This window comes from Sceloporus occidentalis, unplaced genomic scaffold (assembly GCF_023333645.1).
Source record: "Sceloporus occidentalis isolate IW3139 unplaced genomic scaffold, rSceOcc1.0.p SCAF_87, whole genome shotgun sequence".
Lineage (NCBI taxonomy): Eukaryota > Metazoa > Chordata > Lepidosauria > Squamata > Phrynosomatidae > Sceloporus > Sceloporus occidentalis.
In genome coordinates, this window is record NW_028317067.1 from 2,031,288 (window position 1) to 2,057,034 (window position 25,747).

The 25,747-nt window shown below is 46.2% G+C and overlaps 2 protein-coding genes across 2 annotated transcripts; one reads left to right on the forward strand and one right to left on the reverse strand.

The window, feature by feature from the left end:
- Window positions 1-16: 16 nt before the first annotated feature.
- LOC149284900 (host cell factor 1-like) lies at window positions 17-16,167 on the forward strand. The gene is made up of 26 exons (XM_089496046.1): window positions 17-203; window positions 4,436-4,584; window positions 5,119-5,279; window positions 5,390-5,598; window positions 5,844-5,928; window positions 6,015-6,121; window positions 6,223-6,402; window positions 6,496-6,849; window positions 6,946-7,106; window positions 7,257-7,451; window positions 7,877-8,101; window positions 8,225-8,329; window positions 8,790-9,009; window positions 9,111-9,253; window positions 9,345-9,483; window positions 9,745-9,962; window positions 10,232-12,074; window positions 12,189-12,415; window positions 12,767-13,199; window positions 13,705-14,106; window positions 14,286-14,392; window positions 14,490-14,636; window positions 15,112-15,297; window positions 15,592-15,892; window positions 15,976-16,039; window positions 16,128-16,167. Exons 1-26 carry the CDS (start codon window positions 17-19, stop codon window positions 16,165-16,167), a joined length of 6,588 nt encoding a protein of 2,195 aa, XP_089352172.1.
- A 3,485-nt stretch (window positions 16,168-19,652) lies between these two features.
- LOC149284901 (ras-related protein rab7-like) lies at window positions 19,653-24,169 on the reverse strand. Its single transcript, XM_089496047.1, has 6 exons — window positions 24,123-24,169; window positions 23,378-23,504; window positions 22,192-22,410; window positions 20,783-20,908; window positions 20,387-20,406; window positions 19,653-19,866 (listed from the first exon to the last, which is right to left on the reverse strand). The coding sequence occupies exons 1-6, from the start codon at window positions 24,167-24,169 to the stop codon at window positions 19,653-19,655; spliced, it is 753 nt and encodes a 250-aa protein (XP_089352173.1).
- Between the last annotated feature and the right edge of the window lie 1,578 nt (window positions 24,170-25,747).

Below are 25,747 nucleotides of genomic sequence, written 5' to 3' on the forward strand. Positions count from 1 at the left end.
CCGGTGGCTGGTAACCATGGCATCATCCCCGGCGGTGTCTGGATCCGCCGCTTTACAGCCGCGTTGGAAGCGGGTAGTGGGCTGGTCGGGCCCGGTCCCTAGGCCTCGGCACGGACACCGGGCAGTGGCCATCAAGGAGCTGATTGTGGTCTTTGGAGGAGGGAACGAGGGCATTGTGGACGAGCTACATGTATATAACACAGGTGAGTTATCCTATCTCCTGGGGCATTCCTGGCACCGGTGGGTAACAGATGAACGCTGTCATGTTTCATAACACAGGGGTATATGAGGGCAACTGATAACCTGCAGTGTTATGTGCCCCATGTAGTTTTCGTGATAACATATGTCTGCCAGGCGCTCTTAAACTGTAAAGGGGCCACCACGTCGTCTTAGTCTCATATCCTGAAACCAGGTTATGGCGGGCAGTGGCTGTACCGATGAGATTGGCAGAACCTTGGCGCTGAACCATCTCAGCCGGGCTGTGGGTCAGCATAGCAGTAACTGAGCTTTTAAAATCCACAAAGAAAAATGGCGGGTACCCTCAGCAGGAGGATCGGAGGCAGACAGGAGAATGGGCGGTCCCTGAGTTTGTTAGCAGTCCCTCTATCCCCTCTAGGATGATAGTCCTGCCACTGCACACTGGGCCGCAGAGCACACAATCGGGGCTTCTGTCCTTAACGCCACGTGATTCTACGGCTTATAGAACAGATCCCTGCTCTGACCGGTGTCAGGACCCTTGTTCTATAGGGTTCGTTATAAGCTGGGGGGGGGGGTGAGATAAGGGCAGCTTCCTCTATCGACGGGTAATCACAAGTGCCAGTGACTACCGGTGTAAACTCCGGGGGTCGGATAGTGTACGCGGCTCTTCGCAGCCCCTGACAATAATGTTCGTGTTCCTTATAACAGGAAGCTGTCAGTTGGCGCTGACCGGGGAGTTCTAGTGTCGGCGCCGAGTCCCGCCTCGCAGCCTATAGACTAGGGACGGGCTCATGAATATTTCATACACCCGGCCCCTTTCTGATCGTCTCCTAATAGCAGCGACAGCTGAGGCTCCTGGCGCCAATTTCAAGTTTTAAAAGCAGATTGTGACGGCAGCCTCCGCGCGGAGGAGTTATGGACCCGGCTGCTTGCCGTAGATCATTAGTCTGTTTCCAGAGGGATGTTTAATATCAGTTTGTAAAGTTGGTGCTTAACACACAGGCGTCACCCGCGCGCCTTATGATTTACCCACATCTCTCGAGAAATGTAGCTGGCAGTTTACGTTGAGTTAGTCTTTATGTGTAAAGAGTCGGCCCCCTTAACCTCTTGTTAATTCGTGCTATATCATAATGTTAAAAAAAACTATTCTCAAGCAGGTTTAGTGCCTTTCGCGAAATGTCCTATATGGTAAACGAACATCTTTATGATCGGAGTAATAGACCCGTTGTGACGGCTCTGATATAATCCGTGTCCCAGAAGGATTAGGGTTTTTCTCCCCCGGTGGCTGTGGTGTAACGGGTAACGCGCACTGCTGTTATTGGCGCTCAAGGATGAGACCTTAATGATTTCTTGTGTTTTTGTACATAAATCCCATACGCACGTCAAATCAAATAAATGATTGTTGGTCGTATTCATCCAAAACCCGTCGAGGTGCTCTCATGTACGCCGTATTCGGGCCTGCGGTGCTGATCTCTCTCGCCGATCCGGTTATCTCCGTTTAGTGAACGGGCGCAGCTGCTTGGGATCCCGACATTGCGTTTACACACTGTGTGTTATAGTCTGACTGTCTACCGACAACCGCAAACTGCTACAAGAGAGATACTCACTCGGGGAGCATCGTATCACAAGAACCATTGTCGGAGATCCAGTGGATCTTTTACGGTTACATTTGGCAGTGCGGCTGTGGATCTACAGTAGCACAGACATGGTGTCATGTGACCAAGTCAGTGTGGGCTATGTGTACGGCACTGCGCAGCTTCTGACCCAGGACAAAGCTAGGATTGTTCAGGGTTCTCGTAGTTGTAGGTATTGGAAAGTCGATCAGCGTCGTATTTAATGGAGCGTCTCTGTGATGATGGCGACGAGTGCTCAGAGGACTGGACACCTACATACCGTTCAGGGCGCATTATTTTAAATGCTATTTCCTCTTGATTTTCAGTGTTCATTAAACTAGGTTAAAAAAATACGGGGTTAACGGTCTTAAAGGTTTCTATTAATGGGACAGTTTAATGTCTGTGGCACTCCCGTTGTGGAGCAATACATAGCATACCCTGAGTATTCTCGCCCTCTGTCTACTTTAATGTGCATTTCTCCAAAAAGGGGGGGGGTGAAGCTCTCACCTGAAATGGAAGCTGCAGCCCTGCTGCGGTTGCCCTTCTCTGTGGTCTGACTATTCTTGCCGTTAATTGGCTGCTTGAAACGGCCAATCAGGCACAGGAAAGCTCTCCTATTAAAGTGAGGATGGGCAAATGTATGGGGGGGGGGGGATTCATGCATTTCCAGAAGAACCCTTAAAATCAGAAGTGGGCCACGCAGTTATATGCATGAGATGGCTGCAGCGTCCCTTAAAACATATCACCCGCAACTTTAAGCCATTTTAGAATGAGGCTGACTTTTAAGTCACATGACCCAACTGTCTAATAGTCGGTGATCCATTCCAGACAAGCTGTCTGGAATGGATCACCAACTATTAGACAGTTGGGTCATGTGACTTAAGTCAGCCTCATTCTAAAATCGAGCCATCGAGGTGCACGGACCCCCAACATTAGCAATAGAAAGTGTCTCGGAAATGAGCCAAACGCGGTGAGAGAAGCAGATGTGCGGATGAACCCGCTGATCGTATCGCCGGTTACTGGAGTCATTCTAGTCGTTGTTTTCCTTTGGGTTTACGCGATACTCTGTCCTGACGCGGCACGCAAGAAACACGAGAGCGTTCTAAACGATAAAGCACTGACTTTCGTTACCTCCGGCTTGTAGGTTGAGCTCGGGGATTAAGTCCTCCCCTCTACAGGTTAGAAGATCGTTGCTGTTACGGAGCCTGGCGCTCGGCGGCTTCGTCTTTGAAGCGGGTGTGTTTGTACACTCGCGGGGTATTGATCCTTCGTGAGCCTCTTCTACATGTTGTCCGAGAAGCAGTAAATTAAGTTCCCCGGCAGCTGTTTCTGTATCTCCAGTGATTTTATAAACTAACGGAAACATCTGGAATGTGTCGTTTATTACATTCCGGGCAAAGCTCTGCTTGGATTATCGGGTTTGGGATGGAACCTGCATTCTTTGATTAGAACGGTATGATGTGCAAGTGGGTATTAGGACTGGCAAAGATGATCGGCTTTTAAACACTTCCCGGGTCTGGTCTTTATGTTTGGAAAGTTAAATACACGGTGTTACGGTTTAAATGTCTTCTGGGGTACAGGTGGTGAGAGCGGCGGTGCTCTGATCCCCGCTCTTACTACTCCTTTCAACCAGCAAAACTCCTCGTCAGCCATCGTATGAAAAGCTCGCTGGTGATCGGGGATATCGCGCTCGACCCGGCTTCCTGCGTTCACTTCTGTATATCTCTGAGGAAGCGGCAGAAACATCCCAGGTTATATTAAGCCTGTATCCTTTACACGACGCAGCACGGATAGTGACGTCGCTCACTATTATAATATGTGATATCACGCGTGCGACCCTTGCTGACCTCTCCATTGCACAGGTTCCTATATAATAATAATTATTATTATTAATGTAAGCACTAAACGGATGTGGGAAATCACACAGCATCTACATGAGAAGAAACCGTTCCGTTCAGGCAGCTGAAAGATTCTGGGACGTTGCTAGAGATGATGTTGCATGAAACCGGATATAAGGGGTTAAAGCACCCCCGTCTCCTAGAATAGTCTAAGCCCACTATAGAGACTGGTATAGAGTCGGGGGTTTGCGATCTGTATTGGGGGTGATAAGACTCTCCTGCGAAACACATGAAAGGGAAGATTTAGGCACCGCGTGACGTGTTTTATTTCTTTTCGAATGGCTCCCGATGCTCCGTTTCATCTCGGTGATGGGAAGGCTTTATTTTACTCCGGATTTGGTTCCTTATAGATTTTACGGCCCACTTTAAAGCACAAAATATATACGCTTCAGCTTTAAGCAGCTTTGTTTTAAAATAAGCCGATACGTTGTTATTACACAGTGATTGTTTGACTTGAAATGGGCTCATATCGCGACTTTCGTTACACGGTTGCTATTTGTGTCACCGGTGTCTGTAAAGTCTTATTTAAACGCATTTTATCCACGTTAAAGCTAAAAAAAAAAAAAAAAGCGTAATTCTCGACCCCCTCGTACATCCGGAGCGATATACACAGCGCTGCGCGTTTAGATGCTTGGCGCTTCCTCCCGTTTTACGGGTTAGCAGCGGAGACGAGCCGTGGCCGCCGCTATTACTTCATCTGTTACAGTCCTTTTCTCTTTCTTGCAGCCACCAACCAGTGGTTTATTCCGGCGGTGAGAGGCGACATCCCGCCCGGGTGCGCGGCCTACGGATTCGTCTGCGATGGAACGCGTTTGCTTGTGTTTGGAGGCATGGTGGAGTACGGCAAATACAGCAACGATTTGTATGAATTACAGGTACATCAAACTGCTTATTTACAGAGACGCACGTTTTTAATAACTTGTAGATGAATAATTCTGCATAGTATCGCAAAACATTGATGTTTAAGTAAAAGCCAAAGTAACATTAGATCCACGCGTGAAAAACGAAAGAATAGGGAAAATGGATGATCACAATTATTTCTATATAAAATCTCGGCAAAGCCAGGAGTCATGTAGTGTTACAGCATTTTACACGCAGCCTACAAAGCGAGCACATTCAGTAATATAAAATACATGTTAGTTTCAGTGTTAAACTTTATCTACCCGTGTTGGATCATATCTGACCTTCCTGACAGCTGAAGCGCAGGCAGGTAATTTACCCGGCAGATGGGACTTTTTTTAAGTTAAGATGTTAGACAAATGTGACCGCAATAATAGCAAATGGAATAAGATGACATGCAGCAACGACTTAACTAAATGAGTTTTTGTTCACTGGCTCATCGTGATGACTATTGTTTGGATGTTTTTTTTGTTTCATTAATGATACATTATCTTTGTGCTTTTCTCCAGGCCAGCAGATGGGAGTGGAAGAGACTGAAAGCCAAAGCACCCAAAAATGGACCTCCCCCGTGTCCGCGACTCGGCCACAGCTTTTCTCTTGTGGGGAGTAAATGTTACCTTTTTGGTGGTCTGGCCAATGATAGCGAAGATCCCAAAAACAACATTCCCAGGTAAAGCATGCCCCCCCCCCAAAAAAAAAAAATCCTATACATAAGTTGTTTGCAAGTACAGTACGCTAAATATTCTCATGGTGTATTTATTTTTTAATTCTCCCCCATAGATATCTGAATGACCTTTACATTTTGGAGCTGCGTCCAGGTTCTGGGGTTGTCGCGTGGGACATCCCTATAACATATGGCATATTACCTCCTCCAAGAGAATCGCACACCGCTGTTGTATATACAGACAAAGACAACAAGAAGTCTCGTTTGGTGATATATGGCGGTATGAGTGGATGCAGACTGGGTGACCTCTGGATTTTGGATATCGGTAAGCTGCTATGAGATTCGAAAGCATCCGCCTTACGCTATTTTTATGAGCAGACCATGTTTTAGCCGCTATATTTCCTTTTTATAACATTGAGTCCTGATATTGCTTCCTGTCAATACTATATTAATGCTGCTATTAATACTATCTTCCACATTGTATATACATTTAGAGGGATGTCCAATCTGCAGGCTTTGCTTGTTTCATTCAACCTTGTTTAAAGGATTCCCCCCCCCCCCCCTCTGTAGACACTTTGACCTGGAGTAAACCGAATTTGAATGGCGTTGCTCCTCTCCCAAGAAGCCTTCATTCCGCTACTACCATAAACAACAAGTAAGTTATGCATCTAACCTTTTGGCTGTATACAGCTCAGGGCATTCTTGAAATTCATGCATATACACTTATTTTATTTTTTGTAGGATGTATGTATTTGGTGGTTGGGTTCCTCTGGTAATGGATGATGTTAAAGTAGCAACTCATGAGAAGGAGTGGAAATGCACAAACACATTGGCTTGTCTCAACTTAGGTAAGTTATATGATTGTGTTAGAATATCCCGCACACCAGGGAGAAACGTTTTCTAGGACCTTCTTGCCAAATCTCAAACCATCTGGTCAATCTCATTGCAGACTCCATGATTTGGGAGCATATAGTAATGGACACTTTGGAGGATAATATACCGCGGGCTCGTGCTGGCCACTGTGCTGTTGCCATCAACACACGTCTTTATATATGGAGCGGGCGCGATGGCTACCGCAAAGCCTGGAACAACCAGGTCTGTTGCAAGGACCTGTGGTATCTCGAAACAGGTGAGTGGTGTGGCTTTAAGATGGATTTGGACAGTAGAAACGGCTCCTGATTTATTGGTACAGAGGGGTATTGACTTATATTTTTCCTTATAGAGAAGCCTCCAGCTCCTGCCCGCGTCCAGCTAGTAAGGGCAAACACAAACTCTCTGGAGGTAAGCTGGGGGGCCGTATCCACAGCAGACAGTTACCTGTTGCAGCTACAGAAGTACGACATACCAGCCGCTGCGGCAGCAATGTCACCGGCCAACCCGGTCCCGTCCGTGCCGGTGAATCCGCCCAAGAGCCCTGCTCCGGCATCCACTGCCCCGACCGTGCAACCCGTCACCCACACGGGCATTACTCTCTTGCCACAAGCTGCCTCTGTGCCTCAAACAACTGCCACCATCCAGGTCTTGCCTACGATGCCTGGGAGCCCGATTGCCGTGTCTGCTGCCCCTCGCACACAGGGTATGTAGTGATGAGCAGCGGTTGCTATGTTGTATAACTTAATGCTTTTCCCATACAAGTGTGTGTGGTAATGTATTTTGTGTCAATTCTCTTTAGCAGTACCAGCTGTCCTTAAGGTCGCAGGCCACCAGTCCGCAGTGAGCTCACCTCTTGTCACTGTGCGGCCGGCTACACAGATTGGTAAATCACCGATGACTGTTACGTCTCTTCCCCCTGGTGTTCGGATGGTTGTACCGGCACAGAGTGCTCAAGGAGCTGTAAGTCAAAAAATACATTTCTATCTGAGTAGGGTGTCTTGGCTCATTTGTGACTGTAACACCTAGCTTATGATCCTTATAGCAGGCTTCATACAGCCAAACCAAGATGTCTCTAAGACCATTTCCTTACTTGCCAATTCTTTTCTACAGACCATTGGCACTAGCCAGCCGATGAGTGGAATGGCCGCGCTTGCTGCCGCTGCTGCAGCCACACAGAAGATCCCTCCGTCTTCTGCCCCTACCATGTTAAGTGTCCCCGCGGGAACTACTATGGTCAAATCTGTCACTATGTCTGGAGCCACCACATTACCCACCTCTGTGAAAGTGGCGTCCTCCCCAGTCATGGTAAGAGTTTCGTGGAGTTCATCTGTACACCGTAAAACCAATTTTTGGAGGATACATTTTTTTTTTTTTGCACAAATATATAAATGACGGTCCTGAAGTATGAGATCCCACCATTTTTAATTTTTTTTTATTACTAATATCATCCTGAAATATATTTTAATATAATGCTGATGCAGCATGCTACATGGGAAGAAACTTTGTTCGGCACAATTTTTCATTTTGAATACTGCCTGTGGTAGACAATAGAATGTCTCAGTCTTAATCACATAGTCTGACCCTAGGGCAGAACAAGTGTATTGAAACAAAACGCGCTAAAACAATATTTTTATTTTTTTTCCCATGCCAACCTACTTTACTGTATCAAGTGAAACCAGCTGTGTGGAATTTCCCCTTTAACTTGAACGCTTAATGTTTCTTCTCAGCAGGTCAGTAACCCAGCTACACGAATGCTAAAAACCGCTGCAGCGCAAGTGGGCACGTCTGTGTCATCTGCTGCGAACACCCAGACGCGTCCCATCATCACGGTGCACAAATCAGGAACGGTGACCGTCGCCCAGCAAGCCCAAGTTGTAACCACGGTGGTCGGTGGTGTCACGAAAACTATCACTTTGGTTAAGAGTCCGATCTCTGTACCCGGTGGGAGTGCTCTGGTGAGTTACAACAACAGATTCAGCTTTCACGTGGTGAAAATAGGGAGTTGAGGGGGTCCAGGTGTAAATCGGTCAATGTGGGAAGTCTCTTAATGGAATCTCCTTGTTGGTATTTCTTTCTAGCTTTCAAATATCGGTAAAATGATGTCTGTCGTCCAGACCAAACCTGTCCAGACATCTGCAATCACGGGTCAAGCTTCGTCTGGGCCTCTAACACAAATCATACAGGTAAGGCTTTTTCATGCGTCAGATCAAGTAACCCCGATGCGGGGTTATAGATAGCGCTGCGAACCTGATGCTACACAGACTCGTGATGGAAAGGGGCCGACATGCTTTTTGTGCACTTGCTCTACGGGACGGCTTATAGAACTTTTCTTCTTGCTGTTAAGCCAAGAGGTTTTTTTGACAGACATAGGCTTCTCGTTAGGAAAGAAACTTTTTGTTGGTAACGTTGGTCATCACCTGTTCATTGTGCTTGCTCTGTCTGCGTGCCATTATAATGGCGTTCAGTTGAATTCACTATGGGCATGTATTGTTATGCGGTAATAACGGGTTTTTGTTTATATGGTGAATTTGAATTGCTGCAAATATCTCCCTGGTGGAAATGAAACGCGAGGGTAATCCTTGCCTGCACACAACACAGACTTACAATGCTGGATGTACTAATTTGTTTTGTTTCTGCGTGTAGACTAAGGGTCCTCTCCCGGCTGGGACGATATTGAAACTGGTTACATCCGCAGATGGCAAACCCACAACCATCATCACCACGACACAAGCTGGAGGAACTGGTACCAAGCCTACCATTCTGGGTATCAGTAGTGTCTCTCCGAACACTACCAAGCCTGGGACTACCACAATAATCAAAACTATTCCCATGTCTGCCATTATTACCCAGGCAGGAGCCACAGGTGAGTTCTATGATCCACTACCATCATTTCACAATCGTGTATTTCCCTGTGTTGTGTATCAATGTTTCTCATGACTGACCTTATTTTTCCTTACAAAGCAGGAGTAACAAGCACTGCAGGGATAAAGTCACCCATTACTATCTTCACAACAAAAATGGTGACCTCTGGGACTGGTACGCCTGCCAAAATAATTACAGCTATGCCCAAACTTACAACCAGCCATGGACAGCAGGGACTCACTCAGGTAGGAGAATTTTCCTGCGATGAAGCTGCGCGTGGAAACCAGTGATTGCTTTGCATAGACTGACTTTCTTCTTAATTCTTCGTATGTTTAGGTGGTATTAAAGGGAGCCCCTGGTCAACCAGGAACCATCCTAAGAACTGTTCCAATGGGTGGTGTTAGGCTTGTGACACCTGTTACAGTATCTGCAGTCAAACCTACGGTAACCACTCTCGTGGTTAAAGGGACCACAGGTATGCAAACAGCTATGTGACCATTGGTAGGATGAACACACAAGTAAAGTGGTGCTTTGTGTGTGTATGTATATATGTGTATATATAATATAGCATTGTGAGGTGTCCTTGCCTTTAGTTTGATATATTTCTAATGTTTTATCTCTGTAACCTTGTATCATACAGTTACATTTTGTTTTGTGTACAGATTGCTTTTGAAGCTCTAACTCTTTATTTTATTTTCTCCCCATGTGTTGCTCTTTCTGTAACTTTTTTGAAAAGGAGTCACCACTCTTGGCACGGTCACAGGAACAGTTTCGACAAGTCTGTCTGGTGGTGGCGTTCACAACACCGCTTCTCTAGCAACTCCTATCAACACCCTGGGCACTATTGCCACCCTCTCCAGTCAGGTGATCAACCCCGGAGCCATCACCATGTCGGCAGCCCAGACTTCCCTCACTGCAGCATCTGGACTCACCAGCCCTACAATCACCATGCAGGTACATTTACTGTCTGTTATAATCTCTCCTTTGCAACGGCATTGTCAGGCTTTTTACGTACGCCATGAGCATGCATGAGACGTTGAGTATGAACTACAGTAGAACCCGGTATATTTCATGCAGATTTTGGTCACTTCTGGTCCACAGTGTCATCTTGGTGAGAGCACTACCGAATCTTAAATTCTTTTTCATTATAAAAATGTTTTGGGTATATTTTTTGTGTTTTGTATACTTACCATCCGGTGACTGATGTTCTGCTTTTGTTGCAGCCAATGTCGCAGCCAACACAAGTGACTTTAATTACTACCCCCAGCGGTGTGGAAGCTCAGCCAGTTCATGATCTGCCGGTCTCCATTTTGGCTTCACCAACTTCCGACCAGCCCACAACTACAGTGACTATTGCAGATTCTGGCCAAGGAGACCAACCGCCTGGTACAGTCACGCTAGTATGTTCTAACCCTCCATGTGAGACCCATGAAACCGGGACCACCAATACTGCCACAACTACCCTTGTTAATCTCAGCAGTATCGTTCAGCAGCCTGGCGGCACGTTGCAGTTTGTTTGTGAAGGTCAAGAGCCAGGAACGTTTGTAGCAAATGGAAGTGTGGTGAGAGTGTGCTCCAACCCTCCGTGTGAAACTCACGAAACGGGAACTACTCAAACAGCAACCACTGCGATGTCCAACATCGGCCAGACAGGGAGCGTGACAAGAGTTTGCTCCAACCCTCCCTGCGAGACTCACGAAACCGGAACCACTCAGACCCCAACTACAGCCATGGCAAACATCGGCAGCGGTCAGGCGGGAACCGTGGTAAGAGTTTGTTCAAACCCACCTTGTGAGACGCACGAGACTGGAACCACTCAGACTTCAACCACGTCTGTAGCAAATATGGAGAGTGGAGACACGGGGAGAGCGGCGCAAATATGTTCAAATCCTCCATGTGAGACTCATGAAACTGGCACAACTCAGACCCCAACAACAGCGAGATCCAATTTTGGAAAGGAACAGACTGACTTGCAAAAGCCAGCAACAAATCCACCATGCCACACCTTACAGACAACCTCCACCCGTACTATTATGACCGTGCACCCTGACTTTAGCAGCGGACAGCCTGAAAAGTCAAAAGAAAGTTCCACTCCGTGTGAAACAAACAGTAATACACCAGCAAAAGAGCGAGCCAGCCCGGCAACCAGTGAGTCTGAAAGCAAAGCCCAAGGTCAGCCCAAAACCCAGAATGAAAATAATGAAACGGGCACCACGCATACACCCACAAATGTTAAATCTAACATTGGCACAGGAGTGTCAGAAAACGTGCAGAGGACCCCACATAATCCACCATGTGAGACGCATCAAACGATATCCACCAAAACGACCATGTCTTTGTATGGAGACTTTGCCTCGTACTCCTCAAACCTTATCGAGGTGGAGCAGGGTGCCGTATCCAGGCCGCTACCTGAAAGTTCAGCTTCTGTGCCAGCGGAGCCGGTTTCTACTACTCTACCATGTGAAATGATCAGAACTGGTGCTACCCCAACGGCCACCGCAGATAAACCAAACATCAGCACTCAATCATCAGGAGACACGCAGGGCTCTACAGAGGCTTCCTGCCAGTCCCACCAGGCAACCTCTGCTCACGGTACTCAATCTGGGGACTCGAATAAAGAACGTTCAGATGGTGGTGATGCTGCCAAGACTGTGGATTTTAACTTGCTTGGAAATCCAGTATGTTCTAATCCTCCTTGTGAAACTCATGAGACTAGTACTACCAACACAGCGACCACAGCCAGGTCCAACACCGGTACTGAACAGAGCGAGACGGCGCCGAGGCCATCAAGCAGCTCGACCGGCGAAACACAAGAAGCAAGTTCTGTAGGATCCACAGCGTCCCAGCCATCTGGCCAAGTGCAGCGAGTGTGCTCCAACCCACCTTGTGAAACCCATGAGACTAATACCACAAACACTTCAACCACCGCTACATCCAGCATGGGTGGGAACCAGCCTAATGCCCCCCCAACCCAACAGGTGTGCTCCAACCCACCATGTGAGACGCATGAAACTGGTACAACCCACACAGCCACTACTGTAACAGCCACCATGGGTGCCAACCAAGGTAACATTGTGTGTGTGATCTCTCAGTAGCTACCCCCATCTGGAGTAGGTGACACTGTCGCATGCAATAAAATTAGTTCTTTCATAAACTTTTAATGTATTTACTTCTGTACAGACCAGCTGCCTCCTGCCAATGGACAAGGCGAGCAGGATGCTGTTCCTGATCCCGTTGAAGCGCCGGCTCCCACTGGGAACTTGAGCGATGCTGCGTCCACCTCCCCGGTAACTATAGTGGCAGTAGCTGCATCCCCCTCTTCATCACCCACTTCCGTGTCACCTGCGGCACCCAGGGCCCTGACAACGGTGACCCAATCCACATCGGTACCTGGACCCTCTGTGCCGGTAAGCCGAAACAGCCTTGATCTCTTGTATCAGAGCAACGATTGAGTGGCGATACAACAAAACAGCCAAGGCAGATTAATTCCTCGGCATTGTATGTAATGCTGAAATATACCCCTCCGCTCTGTATGATTAAGAGGACCTTTTATGCATTGATAACCTCTCCTGTGCAACCTTCTTCCAAAAAGAGTACAAACCTACTCGCCTTTAATAAGAATTTCTCATAATATTGTCCTGGCAACGGATACCACTGCTGATATATTTGTGAAGCCGCTTTGGCCGTATCAAATGTAACTGATAACCTTGTCGCTTTTGTGTAGAGCTGGTGCAGTGACCTTGTTTCTTTGTTTCTAGAATATTTCCTCTCTGGCTGATCCAACCCCAGAAGCTCCAGGATCTGATGCAGTCTCATGCGCTGAGCAGCAGGAAGCTCCGCTCTCGTCGGACATTCTCCATCCTCCTGAGGAGGTGCAGCCGGAGCCGGAACCCCAGCCGATGGACACCGCTGTCCAGCAGCATAGCGAGGCCGAGCTGCAAGCGGCCATGGAGGCGGAAGCTGGCCAAGAGTCCGCCGTGGCTGCAGAGCAACAAGGGGTAGAGCAGCTCTCGCTTCCACAGGAGCTGATGGCAGAGGGGCAGACGACCACGCTTATGGTGACAGGGCTGACGCCTGAAGAGCTAGCGGTTACTGCTGCTGCTGAAGCTGCCGCTCAGGCTGCAGCCACAGAAGAGGCTCAGGCTTTGGCGATTCAGGCTGTGCTACAAGCAGCCCAACAAGCAGTAATGGGTAAGTTCCATACCAGCCGGGAAGCGGTAGATTATAGAAGGCAGCGTTGTTGGCATTGTCCTCTGTCCTGTGTGTTCTGCTGATATGTTTTGGGAGGGTTCATAAAATATAATTAGGCACCTTGGTTCCTGGGATGAGATGAATACCGTCCCGGAGAGCAAACTTTTAACTGTCCCAAGTCAGGCTGATAAATGCATACAGATTGTACTATGTGGTATATCTTTTATACTTGCGTTTGCCATCCTTCAGGTCGCCCCCCCCCCCCATTTGGCCACGAAAAAAGTATAATTCGGGTTTGTTGGGTCCAGAGCAGCCTGACCGTATTAAGTACATCAGAGATTTAGTTGAAAATTAGGGCCATGACTCTCCTCCGGCCGTCCTTTTTAGCATGGTGAACCTTCCGGGGTCTAGTGCAGTGCTTTTAAGTGTACAGCGGCAGGAACTTTACTGTTGAAACCCCTCTCTCAACTTGTTTTTGTGTTTGTCCTTATGGGTTTCCACACAGCATCTGGGGACCCCATGGACACGTCTGACGTAGCTCACGCCGAGCTGCGTCACCTGACATCCGAGGGACCCACCACCACCATACCCATTGTATTGACCCAGCAGGAGCTGGCAGCCCTGGTACAGCAACAGCAGCAATTGCAGGAAGCTCAACACCAGCAGCAGTTGCAGCAGCAGCAGCAGCTTCAACAACAGCAGTTGCAGCAGCTTCAGCAGCAGCTTCAACAACAGCTTCAGCAACAGCAACTACAGCAGTTGCAGCAACTACACCATGTGCCTACTGAGGCGCTGGCACCAGCGGACAGCCTTAACGACCCTGCCGGTGAGAGCAATGGCCTTAATGAGCTAACGAGCGCCGCCACCTCCACCACAGTGACACTTTTGCCATCGACTGCTGCAGAGAGTAAGTGGCTTGGTAAACTTGGCAAATATCTCACAATCTGCAAATATTTTTAAGATCACTTTTTTTAATTTGCATAGAATTTATCCAAAATGCTGAAGCACATACATTACCCATTTCTCAAATTTGTGGAACTATAATTTAATTGTCGCTGTGTGCTGATTCCTGTGTCTAACCAACAGGTCTTGCCCCATCCAACACCTTCACAGCCCCCCAACCTGTGGTGATTGCGAGCCCCGCTAAACTGCAGGCTGCCGCAGCCCTCACCGAGGTGGCGAACGGCATTGAATCGGTAGGTTTGTCATATTACTTTTTCTAATCGTTTTGATTGAAGCGTTCTGTGCATTCGTATAAATCTTTTTTTTTTTTTTTTTTTTTTCCTCTCTCCTGTTCCGCAGAAACAAGACTCTCCCCCACAGCAGCCAAAAACGCCATTAAAGAAGGAGAATCAGTGGTTTGATGTCGGAATAATAAAAGCCACCAACATGATGGTGACGCATTACTACCTGCCAGCAGATGACTCGGCTAATGATGTGAGTTCGTGTAATGGAAGAAGCCCTTCAACCGCACTCTGTTTTTATATTAAGCCTGTGGTCTTAAATTTATAGTATCCTTATACCTGCCCCATGTATAAACTCCTTCGCTATGAGCGCCATTAACACAAATGTATGATTATTGTAATGCACTTTATGTCTATGAGCCAGTTTTCTATCTGTGGGCTCTTAGAAGCTTTTTAAAGCTTTGCATATAAACCATTTGTCATCACTGTTAAGAACTTTGCATCGACCTGAAGCAGAGACGGTGCCATCAGTTTCAGACTGGTTACGCTGCACTTCATATAGTGGTAGCCTTTGAGTGAATGTCCAGAAACATCCCTTGTTAAACGGCTTTGTTACTTGTATTTTATTTGGTTTGTGTTTGGAGAGAACTGACCTTGTAGAGTAAGGGTTTATGTTTAGTGTCCCGTGTGCTGATCCATATGTTTCACAGAAGTATCTTTGTTTTCAGGATGACAGTGGTGTTCTCCCAGATTACACTCAATTAAAGAAACATGAGCTCCAGCCCGGAACTGCCTATAAGTTCCGCGTCGCGGGGATAAATGCTTGCGGCCGTGGCCCTTTCAGTGAGATCTCTGCTTTCAAGACCTGTCTGCCTGGCTTCCCGGGTGCACCGTGTGCCATAAAGATCAGCAAGGTACGCTTCGAATCTTCCCTCACCGGAGTGCGCGTCCCACAAACGCTGCTAAAAACGTGTTTTACCAAAGCAAGTTTACAATGCAGCATGAGAACGTGCGGCTTCCATATCTAAAATCTTCAGGCTTATCTTTAAACAGAACTTAGAGACTCATTTTAAAAATCTCATACGAGGTCTGTGTTTATGGAATCTCAACCACTTTTGTGTAGTAAACATTTTGGCTTTAATCCTATCCTTATAGCTTTAATAAAACAAAGTTTGACGGGTTTTTTTTCTCTCCCCTTCTCATTGTAGAGTCCTGATGGAGCTCACCTCACATGGGAGCCGCCGTCCGTCACCTCTGGGAAGATCATAGAGTACTCCGTGTACTTGGCTATTCAAAGCAGTCAGGCTAGCGGCGAGCAGAAAGCGACGACCCCGGCTCAGCTGGCTTTCATGCGGGTGTACTGCGGCCCCAGCCCCTCCTGTCTGGTGCAGACCTCCAGCCTTTCCAACGCGCACATAGACTACACCACCAAACCCGCCATCATCTTCCGCATCGCTGCCCGCAACGAGAAGGGCTACGGACCTGCCACGCAAGTTAGGTGGCTGCAAGGTAAGCGAATGCGGGCTGTGTAAATGTGTACGAACTGCCTTCATTGTGCCGCCTACAAGCCCTCAGCTTCTTTCTTCTTCCAGAATCCAGTAAGGATGGGTCCGCTGGGAAGCCTGCAAGTAAACGTCCCGTATCTTCCCCTGAAATGTAAGTGGTGCCCTCTCTTATTTTGACTTTATAGTAAGTAATAAAAAAAAAAGATGCATTTTCAAGGTATTTCTTTCCCTTTTCACAGGAAAACTGCTCCAAAGAAAGCAAAGTCTGATCATCCCTAATTGAGCCGGATGGCACCTGCCCAGCCTAGATAAAAACCACCGTACAGCTGCCTGCCTGCTTGCTGTTCATAACAACGCTGTGCCCCATCTTCAACCCCCTTCTTGCTTCACCTTCCTTTGCTCACTTTGGGTGATTAGGAAGGGCTGAGCTTTATTTTTTTTTTTTTTAATGAACATTTTGGGGAAATGCACACTTTTTTTTTTTTTTTTTTTTTTTGCTGGATGATCCCAGTTATGCTTTTTTTGGGAAGGGGGTGTAAAAGCATAAAACGGAACATGTGGAACAATGATACATTTCAGGTCAAGAACTGCTTAATAAACCGGACCGGCTAAGAGACCTGAAAACTCAAGATCGTAGCTGATCTGCACGGTGGAGATGGTTTTTTTTTTTTTGCCTGGCATTCTGTTTTCTTTCACAAAGATAAGAGGGATACTTTTTTGAGGGGAAATTTTGTTTAACAACCGAAGCACTTGGACTCGCGGTTTCAGAGGTGTATAGGGTTTTTAAGATATGAGCAGGGGTGCCTAAGAGTGAACTGTGCTCTTTGTATCTCCCTCTTGTTACTTTTAAGGGTGTCTCTCCCGGACAGCAAAGACTCGCTTTGTGAAAATGGCTATTGCCCCAACGGCTGAACATGATGAATTCACGGACTTTATTCTCCCTCATCCATTTTTCCTGTTAGTGGTGCTGATATGTGTCCAAACGCAGAAACAAGCGTGTGAGGGGGGGGCTTGGTTTCAGCAGTCTGCCCCTCGCAAGCATATTTTCTCTGCATCCTATAAGACTCTGCCGTCTTTTTGCCCTCTCTAAGCGCTTGTAAGCAAGTTACACGTTGAAGTGGTTTTAAGGAAGCTTCTTGGAATCTCCTAGGAGGGGGGGGCTATTACATTTTTCTTCCCTTTCTTCAGGTTTGCCATTTTTGTAATTGTTTTTTTTTCCTTTGAGTGACTAATATTGGAGGGGCATTTAACAGATCCTGCCCAACCGTCCACCCATAATAAATTGCAGCAAATTGATCACTCTAGGTGCATGAATATTGTAGACGTGGGTTAATATGGCTAATATTTGGCCTTTCTCTTTGAAGGCGTCACCTGCGTCCAAGGCAAGCTCGCTATCGCATTGCAGGCCTTTCCAGCGACGAAGTTATAATTCAAACAATTTGCTTTTGTATTCTTTAAATATGTACTTTTTTATTTTAAGTAAGCTGCATTATTGCCATCCTCTGCCTTTGCATTGTGTATAAACCAAGTTACTTAGTCTTTAAGACCCGTTTCTTTTGATGCAGCCCTGTGTCCAAAGCAATATACCGATATGAGTTTCCCACCGGCTTTTCTTTCCCGGCAAGCATTTGCCCGTAGCTGGCTTGGCTATCTCGTAAAGAGGGGGGGGTCAACAGGAATATTATAAATGCTATCCATTGGCGTTCTTCACCATCCTGCCAAGTGCTCCGAGGCTCTTCGCTACTACCCCTCCGCTGGATTTAATGTAGGACGGATGCACGCTGGCTATTTCAATTCATATACATAAAATATAAATATACATATATAAATATATACACAGTTGGTGTTCTAAATGAACATCAGCTGCTGAGGAAGCTTTTTGTAAAATAAAAAAATGGAAAAAAAATGAAAAACCTTTTTATAAGAAAAGAGGGGGGAAAAGCTAAAAAAAAAAAAATCTGCAGTAGCTTAAAGCATGAAGTTTTTTTGTTGTTTTTTTTTTTTTTGTACAAAAGCAAACTTTAAATCACTTAGGATTTATTTCAGTAATGTTTAACTTTTATTCAACCTATCCTTGTGTTGAGTTCATTAAATGTGTATATATATTATATTTTTTTTTTTCCTTTTTTTTGCTCTATTTTTAATCTATTTCTTGCAGGTTCCAGATGTTTAATTTGTCAGCGTAAGCCATGCACAAACCTTACTCTTGTGATATTTTTGGCTTTTTCTAAATAAAAATGAAAAGTTTGGGGCACATTGAAGGGAAACTAGTTCCTTTTTGTAGAATTTTTTTTTTTTAGAGGGGTTGGGTATTGGTCTCGTTTGACTTAAATGCCTGAAGGAAAAGAATGCGAGAGATAACGGGGTCCCGGTGTCGTAGGACTGTTTGCTGGAACCCGAGGCTGGGCAGCCATGTGCTTCCCGGTATCGTAGGACTGTTCGCTGGAACCCGAGGTTGGGCGGCCATGTTTTTTGCGGTATCGTAGGACTGTTCGAGGTTGGGCGGCCATGTTTTTACCGGTATCGTAAGACTGTTCGCTGGAACCCGAGGTTGGGCGGCCATGTTTTCCCCGGTATCGTAGGACTGTTCGAGGTTGGGCGGCCATGGTTTTCCCGGTATCGTAGGACTGTTCGATGTTGGGCGGCCATGTTTTTCCCGGTATCGTAGGACTGTTCGAGGTTGGGCTGCCATGTTTTCCCCGGTATCGTAGGACTGTTCGAGGTTGGGCGGCCATGTTTTTCCCGGTATCGTAGGACTGTTCGAGGTTGGGCTGCCATGTTTTTCCCGGTATCGTAGGACTGTTCGAGGTTGGGCTGCCATGTTTTCCCCGGTATCGTAGGACTGTTCGAGGTTGGGCTGCCATGTTTTCCCCGGTATCGTAGAACTGTTCGAGGTTGGGCGGCCATGTGCTTGGAGCTTTCAGGCAGACCTCGTGCGCAGTGACGAGAGGCATCTGACAATTCTATGAATTGCCAGTTTACTTGTTCCCAAGACTGCGTGCGTTCTCAGTAAATGTAGTACCGACTCGAACACGTGGGTGTGATGAGGCAGCAGCGAAATACAACATCTCCATGTTTACGGTGAGAAAAAAAAAAAAACTTTTAGCCTTTTTACGAAGTGTCCCTCACTTATCGTCACGTAGTTTTTCGTTTCACCCAAGAAGCGACTTGCGGCTTTTGTCAAAGATTCAAAATAAATAAAATCGGGCAGCTTTTTGCAGGAGGCAGCGGTGTGATGGAGACCCGCGTACCCATCTCCTGCCGCCATCTTGTTTTGTATTATAGTGTTACTGTGTGTTACCGCCTAGACTTTCCTGCTAAAACCTCACCCGCCTTTTTTCTTCGAGAAGAAAAGCTATTACTTCCATTGTAGAGGAGTTTTCCAAGTGATCCAATATTACAATAGTGCTATCTGTCGTTTTTGTGCTATTTTGAACAATTAAAGACATTTTTTGAATTGGTGTCTTTTTTTTTTTTTTCTTTTATTTATTTCCAAATTTTATTTCTAAGTTAGTAAATAAAATACTTAAGATCTAGTGCCATCTTAATCGGTTAACAGAATTGTTATTTTAGGAACCTTTGTTCGTTGTATGTGAATGATGTGAGATGATCGTACTGAAGGGGGGGGGGGGAGTAGATATGGGGTCTTGCCCCTTTTTCTTGTATGCTAAGTGACTTTAAAACAGACAGCGCCTTTTAGTTCATTTTTTTTTTTTTTTTTTTTTTTTTTTTTATAAATACATTTTGTATAACTTTGCACAATATCAAAAGTTCTGGTTGTAAGTTTGTGGCCGCGTCTCCTCCAGCGTAGCGATGGCTGCAGAAGGCGGTCTCTCCTCCGTGTGGTCGGCGGATGGTCTCCTGTAGTGTAGGGTAGGGGCAGCTCCTGGCTTCCTAACAGTCGCACTTTCCTCTGGGTTTACTGCCCTCTTGCGTCGGTAGAATCGCAGAGTTCTGCTTCGGCTCCGGCTCCTGGTGCTGTGTGACAATAAAACCGATTAATACGTCTAGAAACATGTTAAGAAATACATTTTAAGACTGGAAGTCTTCGCTGGTCCGTTATGGACTACTTTTAAAATGCAAATACAGACCATGTCTGGTTTGGATGTTCAAGAAGCCACAGCGGCTGTTATGTCAAACATGCTAATTCTACACGAACATTAAATTAATCCGTTAGTCAACTTGTTTCTAAAATTGAAAGTGGTCTTTGTGTGCGATGTAGATGGTTGATTGCCTGTTCCCTGGTGGCCCAGCCCCGGAGACTGTGTGGGGAAACTAATTCCTCCTTTCTGGACGTTACCAGCCCATCCAATCAGACTAGCAAAGTTTGTTCTTGTCCTGAGGTAGGGATGTGTTATGAGGCTCTGATTTCATCCTCATTCCTTGGCTGGTACATGCTATCTTTACTACCCGCTGACCAGCTCTGGAGGGAGCTTGGCGCCTGTTCTACCAGCAGCTGTTCAGTTGAACTTCCTTTCAGTTAGGGTTACTGTTGTACCAGTTAAGCCTCATCCTGCACTAATGGGAGCAGTTTACAAGATTACATCATTTTCTTAAATCTCCCATTCCCACCCTTCTAATCTGAGTGGGGTCTTTGTACCTCCTCCTGTAGTACATATGTAGCACCTTCAAGGAAGCACCAAGGCATAACTCCACACCCCTGCACCTGGGATTGAAAGCACTACTCCTGCAGATAAACCCCACAGCGCTCCAAAATTCTAAAGTTACGCAGTTGTAGGTATTTGACCTTGGGTCAGAATTTCATCAGAATGTTTAAAAAAAAAAAAAAAAAAAGTGCAGCCATGTCATCAGATCGTTCTATTCACAGAGATCATCTGAGGAGTCGGCTGCTTCTTACCTCACCCAACCCCGCTGGATAACTGGATAAACATACTTGGTTCAGAGCTAGTCTGACGGCTGCCAGGAACGCCTCCTCCACATTCACTGCTTCCTTGGCACTGGTTTCAAAATACTCAGCGCTGCATGTTTTGCACCAGTCCTGCGCCTGTCGCGGGGAGACCTACGTAAACAGACAGAGGGATCAACGTTCCCAGCTGTAGTAGTAGAGGAGGATAGTAAGAGGGCACCAACTAGAAGAGGGGGTCAAGTGTTTAAAAACGATCAGCCCGTGTGTCAAAGATGCCAAGTACACCACTGGAAAGAACGTGAAGTTACATGAACTTTCAGGTCCTCAGCGGTTCCTTCTGCGGGTGGAATGAAGAGAAGAGACATTGGAGGGCCTCAAAGCTCGTGTAGCTTTACACCTTTGTCTAGGTTGGCCCAATTAAGGCTGTTTAATTTGTAAATACTTTCATTTGCATTCTTTTAACCTGCCAAAAAAAATCCTTTACATAAAAGCCGTGGAAGAAAGTCCCAATGTCAGCGGGTGCTCCATGCCACCAGTTGGCTTCTTGAAAGTGTAGTCAACGGGAGGGCTTTCTGTGTCTGTACTCGTCCCTTCAATCTGTTCCTAGAAAATGACTACCTCTGTTCATATAAAGGAACTACGAAACCCTTCATCGTTTACGGAAGGCTCTGATCTAAGTTTCCAGCCACATTCTTAAAACATTCTCTCTAAACAATCTCGGCTTGATTACTCAACTGCTTTTAAGTGGAAAAAAAAAGTAAAGAATGACGTGGGAAGCATCCAACAAAGTGTGACATTCAGGATCCTGAAAGTACAGCCGAAATCGGTAGCACAAAAAAAAAAGAAGGGAAATATAACAAAAACAATATTTACTATAATTTCAAATAACCCAAAAATTCTTCAAAGCCGGTAATCCTGGACTGAGAGGTTTAATAAATGCAGACACTCAGGATAAGTAACATGGGTCGCTAGTAAAACAGGTTCCCATCCGTCATGAAAACTTGTCAATCAGGTGGAAAGGTTAAAAAAAAAAAAAAAAAGAAGGGGAGTGCACTCATTCAAAGCATACATACCAACTGTCCTGAATTGGTTAAGACTCTAGGACCCAACTGGTTGTTAATGGTAGCCACAAAGCGTGCCCAACTATGCTCTGTAGCGGCGCTTCATCTGGTTTTTGAAATCTTTTTTACTTTAAAAATAAATTTCAATTATTGGGAATATAAGCGATAGTCCAGGGAGAGCTATAGATCCCGTTATTTAATAAAATAAATCAATATTTAATATTAACCAGTCCCTATTTTTTTTTTTTTAAATGGACCAAAGGCTGACGGCAAAGCAAGATAACATCAAGAAATGTCAAGAAGCCCAAGGAGCCACCATGACTTCCTTTACCGCGCCAACAATCTCTCGCTAAACATGAATATATTATACCGCACCTGCCGTTCCTCCAAGTCGGTCTTGTTGGCGAGCACCACGAAGGGGAATCGATCAGCATTGAGAGGCTCTGCTTGCACTAGGAATTCTTTATGCCAGGTCTCAAGAGCTTGAAAGGAACTAGGAGAGGCGACGTCGAAAACCAGCAGGCAACAGTCCGTCCCTCTATACAAAGCCGCCCCCAGAGACTGAAAGCGTTCGGTGCCGGCCGTATCCCAGATCTGTAACGCGGAACACAATAGATTTCTTTCAGACAATCTCATTTTACGTTTACTGCCTTCCGTAGGTGATGATGGTTTCGATGGTGAAAACCTGAGCAAAATGGGGTAGGCATACGGCTCCTGAATCTAAGACGAGACCAACGACTGAATAACATCAGAGTTTGGGCAGACTAGAATGGGTAGAATTGGGGCCGAATGGGTGAGATCAGCAGATTCTAGGTTTCTAAAGATCTTTTCATAAGCCTTTTGGATGAGTAGGTGCATTCCCAATTAGTTACACCGATCCAGAAGAAGACCACGTGGGACACGGCTACAAAACACAGAAGAATAAGACAAATGATATAAAGAGATGGTTTGACCACGAGGGAGACTCACATGAGCTGTACGTCCCGCAAAGGGAAACTATCGCTTTTATCCAAACCATCTACAGCTTCTTCTTTCTGTTTGTCAATCAAATGGAAATGTTGCAGGTATAACAAAGAAAAGGCTTAAGGTAGTGGCACAAAAGGGCAAAATCAGAGTAGCCAAGGGGTCACTTGACCCCCCCCAATCATTAATTATGTGCAGCCAGTCACGGTGAGCTTCTCCTACTCAGTTGGCACATATGATTAATACAATCTATAATTTCAGCTACAATTCATAGTGAATAAACCCCATTGAGGGCAGTTGTACCAGCGCAGAGCTTCCCCCATTCATTTTGTGTGGTCCTCATCTCGCACAACTGGCAAATTCCTGGTGGGAAGCTGGCCAACTTCACCATGCGCTCACCCCGTACTGCCTCTTCAGCAGTAGACGGGGTGCTGCGGGACCACTGGCTGGATATGCCCGGCTGCGCGCATAGAACCGTATCCAGACGTCAGCCGCGTTTTTGTCATCAATCGGCCGCTGGCCTTAAAGTGCCACAGCCGCCTCTTCATCGCCAGGCCGGCCCCGTCCCCATTGTAAACGCTTCAAGCCACACACCTACCTGTACGGTCACCAGCTGGTCGTCCATCCGCAATTCCTTGGTGAAAAAGTCGGCCCCGATAGTTGCCCTGTAGTGGTTGCTGAAACGACTATTTACAAACTGGTTCATCAGGGCAGATTTCCCCACCCTACAGAAAAAAATACACAAAACGCATTGAAATAGACGTGGACATTGCAGGAAATCAATGTAAATGTTCACCGTCATGCATCCAGTCCGCAGTCACAGCCTGAAGGGCTTGGTCTACCCAGCTTCATCTGGCACTGGCCCGCCAGGCATTTGCTTGGTTTGCCATGTGGCCAGTCCACGTACGTCTATATATTGAACTTGTGTAAGCCACATGCCCAGTGCCCATGAATAATGAAATTTGGTCACACTAACCGTGTCTCGCCATGAGGCTTCACAACCGTATTACAACCACCAGGAGGGTGACAACCAAGCAACCAGCAAAAACAAGAAGTTCCCGACTTATGGTTCTAGGTTCAGGATGAACTTTCTCTGCATCTTTAGGCAAACCGTCCATCGGCACGGTGCATTCAGACGGCACTAGGCTAATCTGCTCGATGCGGTGATTACAGACACACGGCGTGATCAGGAAACAGACCAGGAAACGCAAACATACATTTGCATTCAGACGCACACACTTTCCCCGTTCCTTTAAACCGTGTCTGGTTTAGAACATGATGTCCTTGATGTTTCCATACAGTCTCCTCGCGGCCTTCATGCTGAATCCGGAGAGTGAACTTACCCCGCGTTCCCAAGAAGTAGAAGTTTTAGATGTTTTCTGGAGAACATTTTCCAAATCTTCTAGAGGAACGAGGCCGAAACGATGCGAAGCAGGACACTGGGGAGAATAAAACATGGGTTTCTAGATCATCGTAGAAGAAGATGTAAGATATTCCGACAACTGATGGACGGACGGTATTGAGTATCGAGTGCTAGAGAATGTGATTCTGATCTCAGGCCAGACCTCAGCTAGAGCATTGGGGACAGTTCTGGAGACCCCATTTCTAGTAGACTTGTGCATTCGTCTTTGGGCGAACATGAAAACGAACACGAAGAGTGCGTTTTCGTGTTCGTTCCGAAGACATGAAGAAGAGAAGACAGTGACGGTAAAACGTAGGCGAAGACGAAGACTCACACACGAAGAATCTTCGCCTTCGTCTACTATTCTCCCCGGTCCCTTCCCCATCTAACTTACCTTATCTTCACAGCATCGCGGGAGTTGACTGAAGTGGAAATCCGCAGGTTCGTCGTCAGGGGTTACAGGGCAGTGTGAGTGAGCCTATTGGTCACCTGCAGGGTTGATGCCAGAGGAAGACCCTGCAGGTGACCAATAGGGCTCACTCGCACTGCCTTTTTAACTCCTGATTTCCGCTCCCATTAACCCCTGCGATGCTGCGTTGGATAACGGGAGCAGAAATCCGTAGGGTAAAGGGCTGTGCAAGCGACCAATAGGCTCACTCGCACGGCCCCTTACCACTAGTTGCTAGGCAGAAAAAAAAAAAAAAAAAAAATCAACCTGGGACCCTGCTGCAACAGTTAAAAGTCTGTGCCAGCGACCAACAAAGTCGCCGGTACGGACATTTAACTGACACAGCAGGGACACCAGTGGTCTCCCCGCTGTGTCAGTTAAATGTCAGTGCCAGCGACCAACAAAGTCGCCGGTACGGACATTTAACTTAGCATAAATAACTTACTATAACTTCGGACACAATGCTGCCCTCTGTTGGTTTTACATTAAGTAGCATATGCTTGAAATCCAAAGTTATTATGCTACTCAGTGTAAAACCAACAGAGGGCAGCATTCTCTCCGAAGATATATTAGCCATATGTGGCAGTGTGTTCATTTTCATTTATTAATTATTTAAATAAAATATATCCCCATGATCCGCTGGTCTCGCCGCTGCAACAGTTAAATGTCCGCACTCGCGGACATTAATTCTGTCGAACTTGCAAACTCTTTTTTTCTATTTATTTTGGGGGGTTTTTTGTATTAAACCATTACACGAAAGGATCATGGGAATATATTTTATTTGAATAAATGCAAATGAGCACACTACCACATATGGCTAATATATGTTCGGACAGAATGCTGCCCTCTGTTGGTTTTACATTAAGTGGCATAATAACTTTGGATTTCTTTCAAGCATATGGAACAATGCTACTTAATGTAAAACCAACAGAGGGCAGCATTCTGTCAGAACATATATTAGCCATATGTGGTAGTGTGCTCATTTGCATTTATTCAAATAAAATATATTCCCATGATCCTTTCGTGTAATGGTTTAATACAAAAAAACCCCAAAATAAATAGAAAAAAAGAGTTTGCAAGTTCGACAGAATTAATGTCCGCGAGTGCGGACATTTAAC

Bases quoted from the DNA above. Each gene is read 5' to 3' on its own strand.
- LOC149284900 (XM_089496046.1), top strand. From the start codon at position 17: ATGGCATCATCCCCGGCGGTGTCTGGATCCGCCGCTTTACAGCCGCGT. The intron at 5,280-5,389 runs GTAAAGCATGCC...TCTCCCCCATAG, and splicing joins CCCAAAAACAACATTCCCAG to ATATCTGAATGACCTTTACA. The intron at 15,893-15,975 runs GTAAGCGAATGC...TTCTTCTTCCAG, and splicing joins GCAAGTTAGGTGGCTGCAAG to AATCCAGTAAGGATGGGTCC.
- LOC149284901 (XM_089496047.1), bottom strand. From the start codon at position 24,169: ATGTTCTCCAGAAAACATCTAAAACTTCTACTTCTTGGGAACGCGGG. The intron at 23,505-24,122 runs GTAAGTTCACTC...TTTTTTCTGTAG, and splicing joins CTACTTCTTGGGAACGCGGG to GGTGGGGAAATCTGCCCTGA. The intron at 19,867-20,386 runs GTACAACAGTAA...ATTGTCACACAG, and splicing joins TGCAGGATGAGGCTTAACTG to CACCAGGAGCCGGAGCCGAA.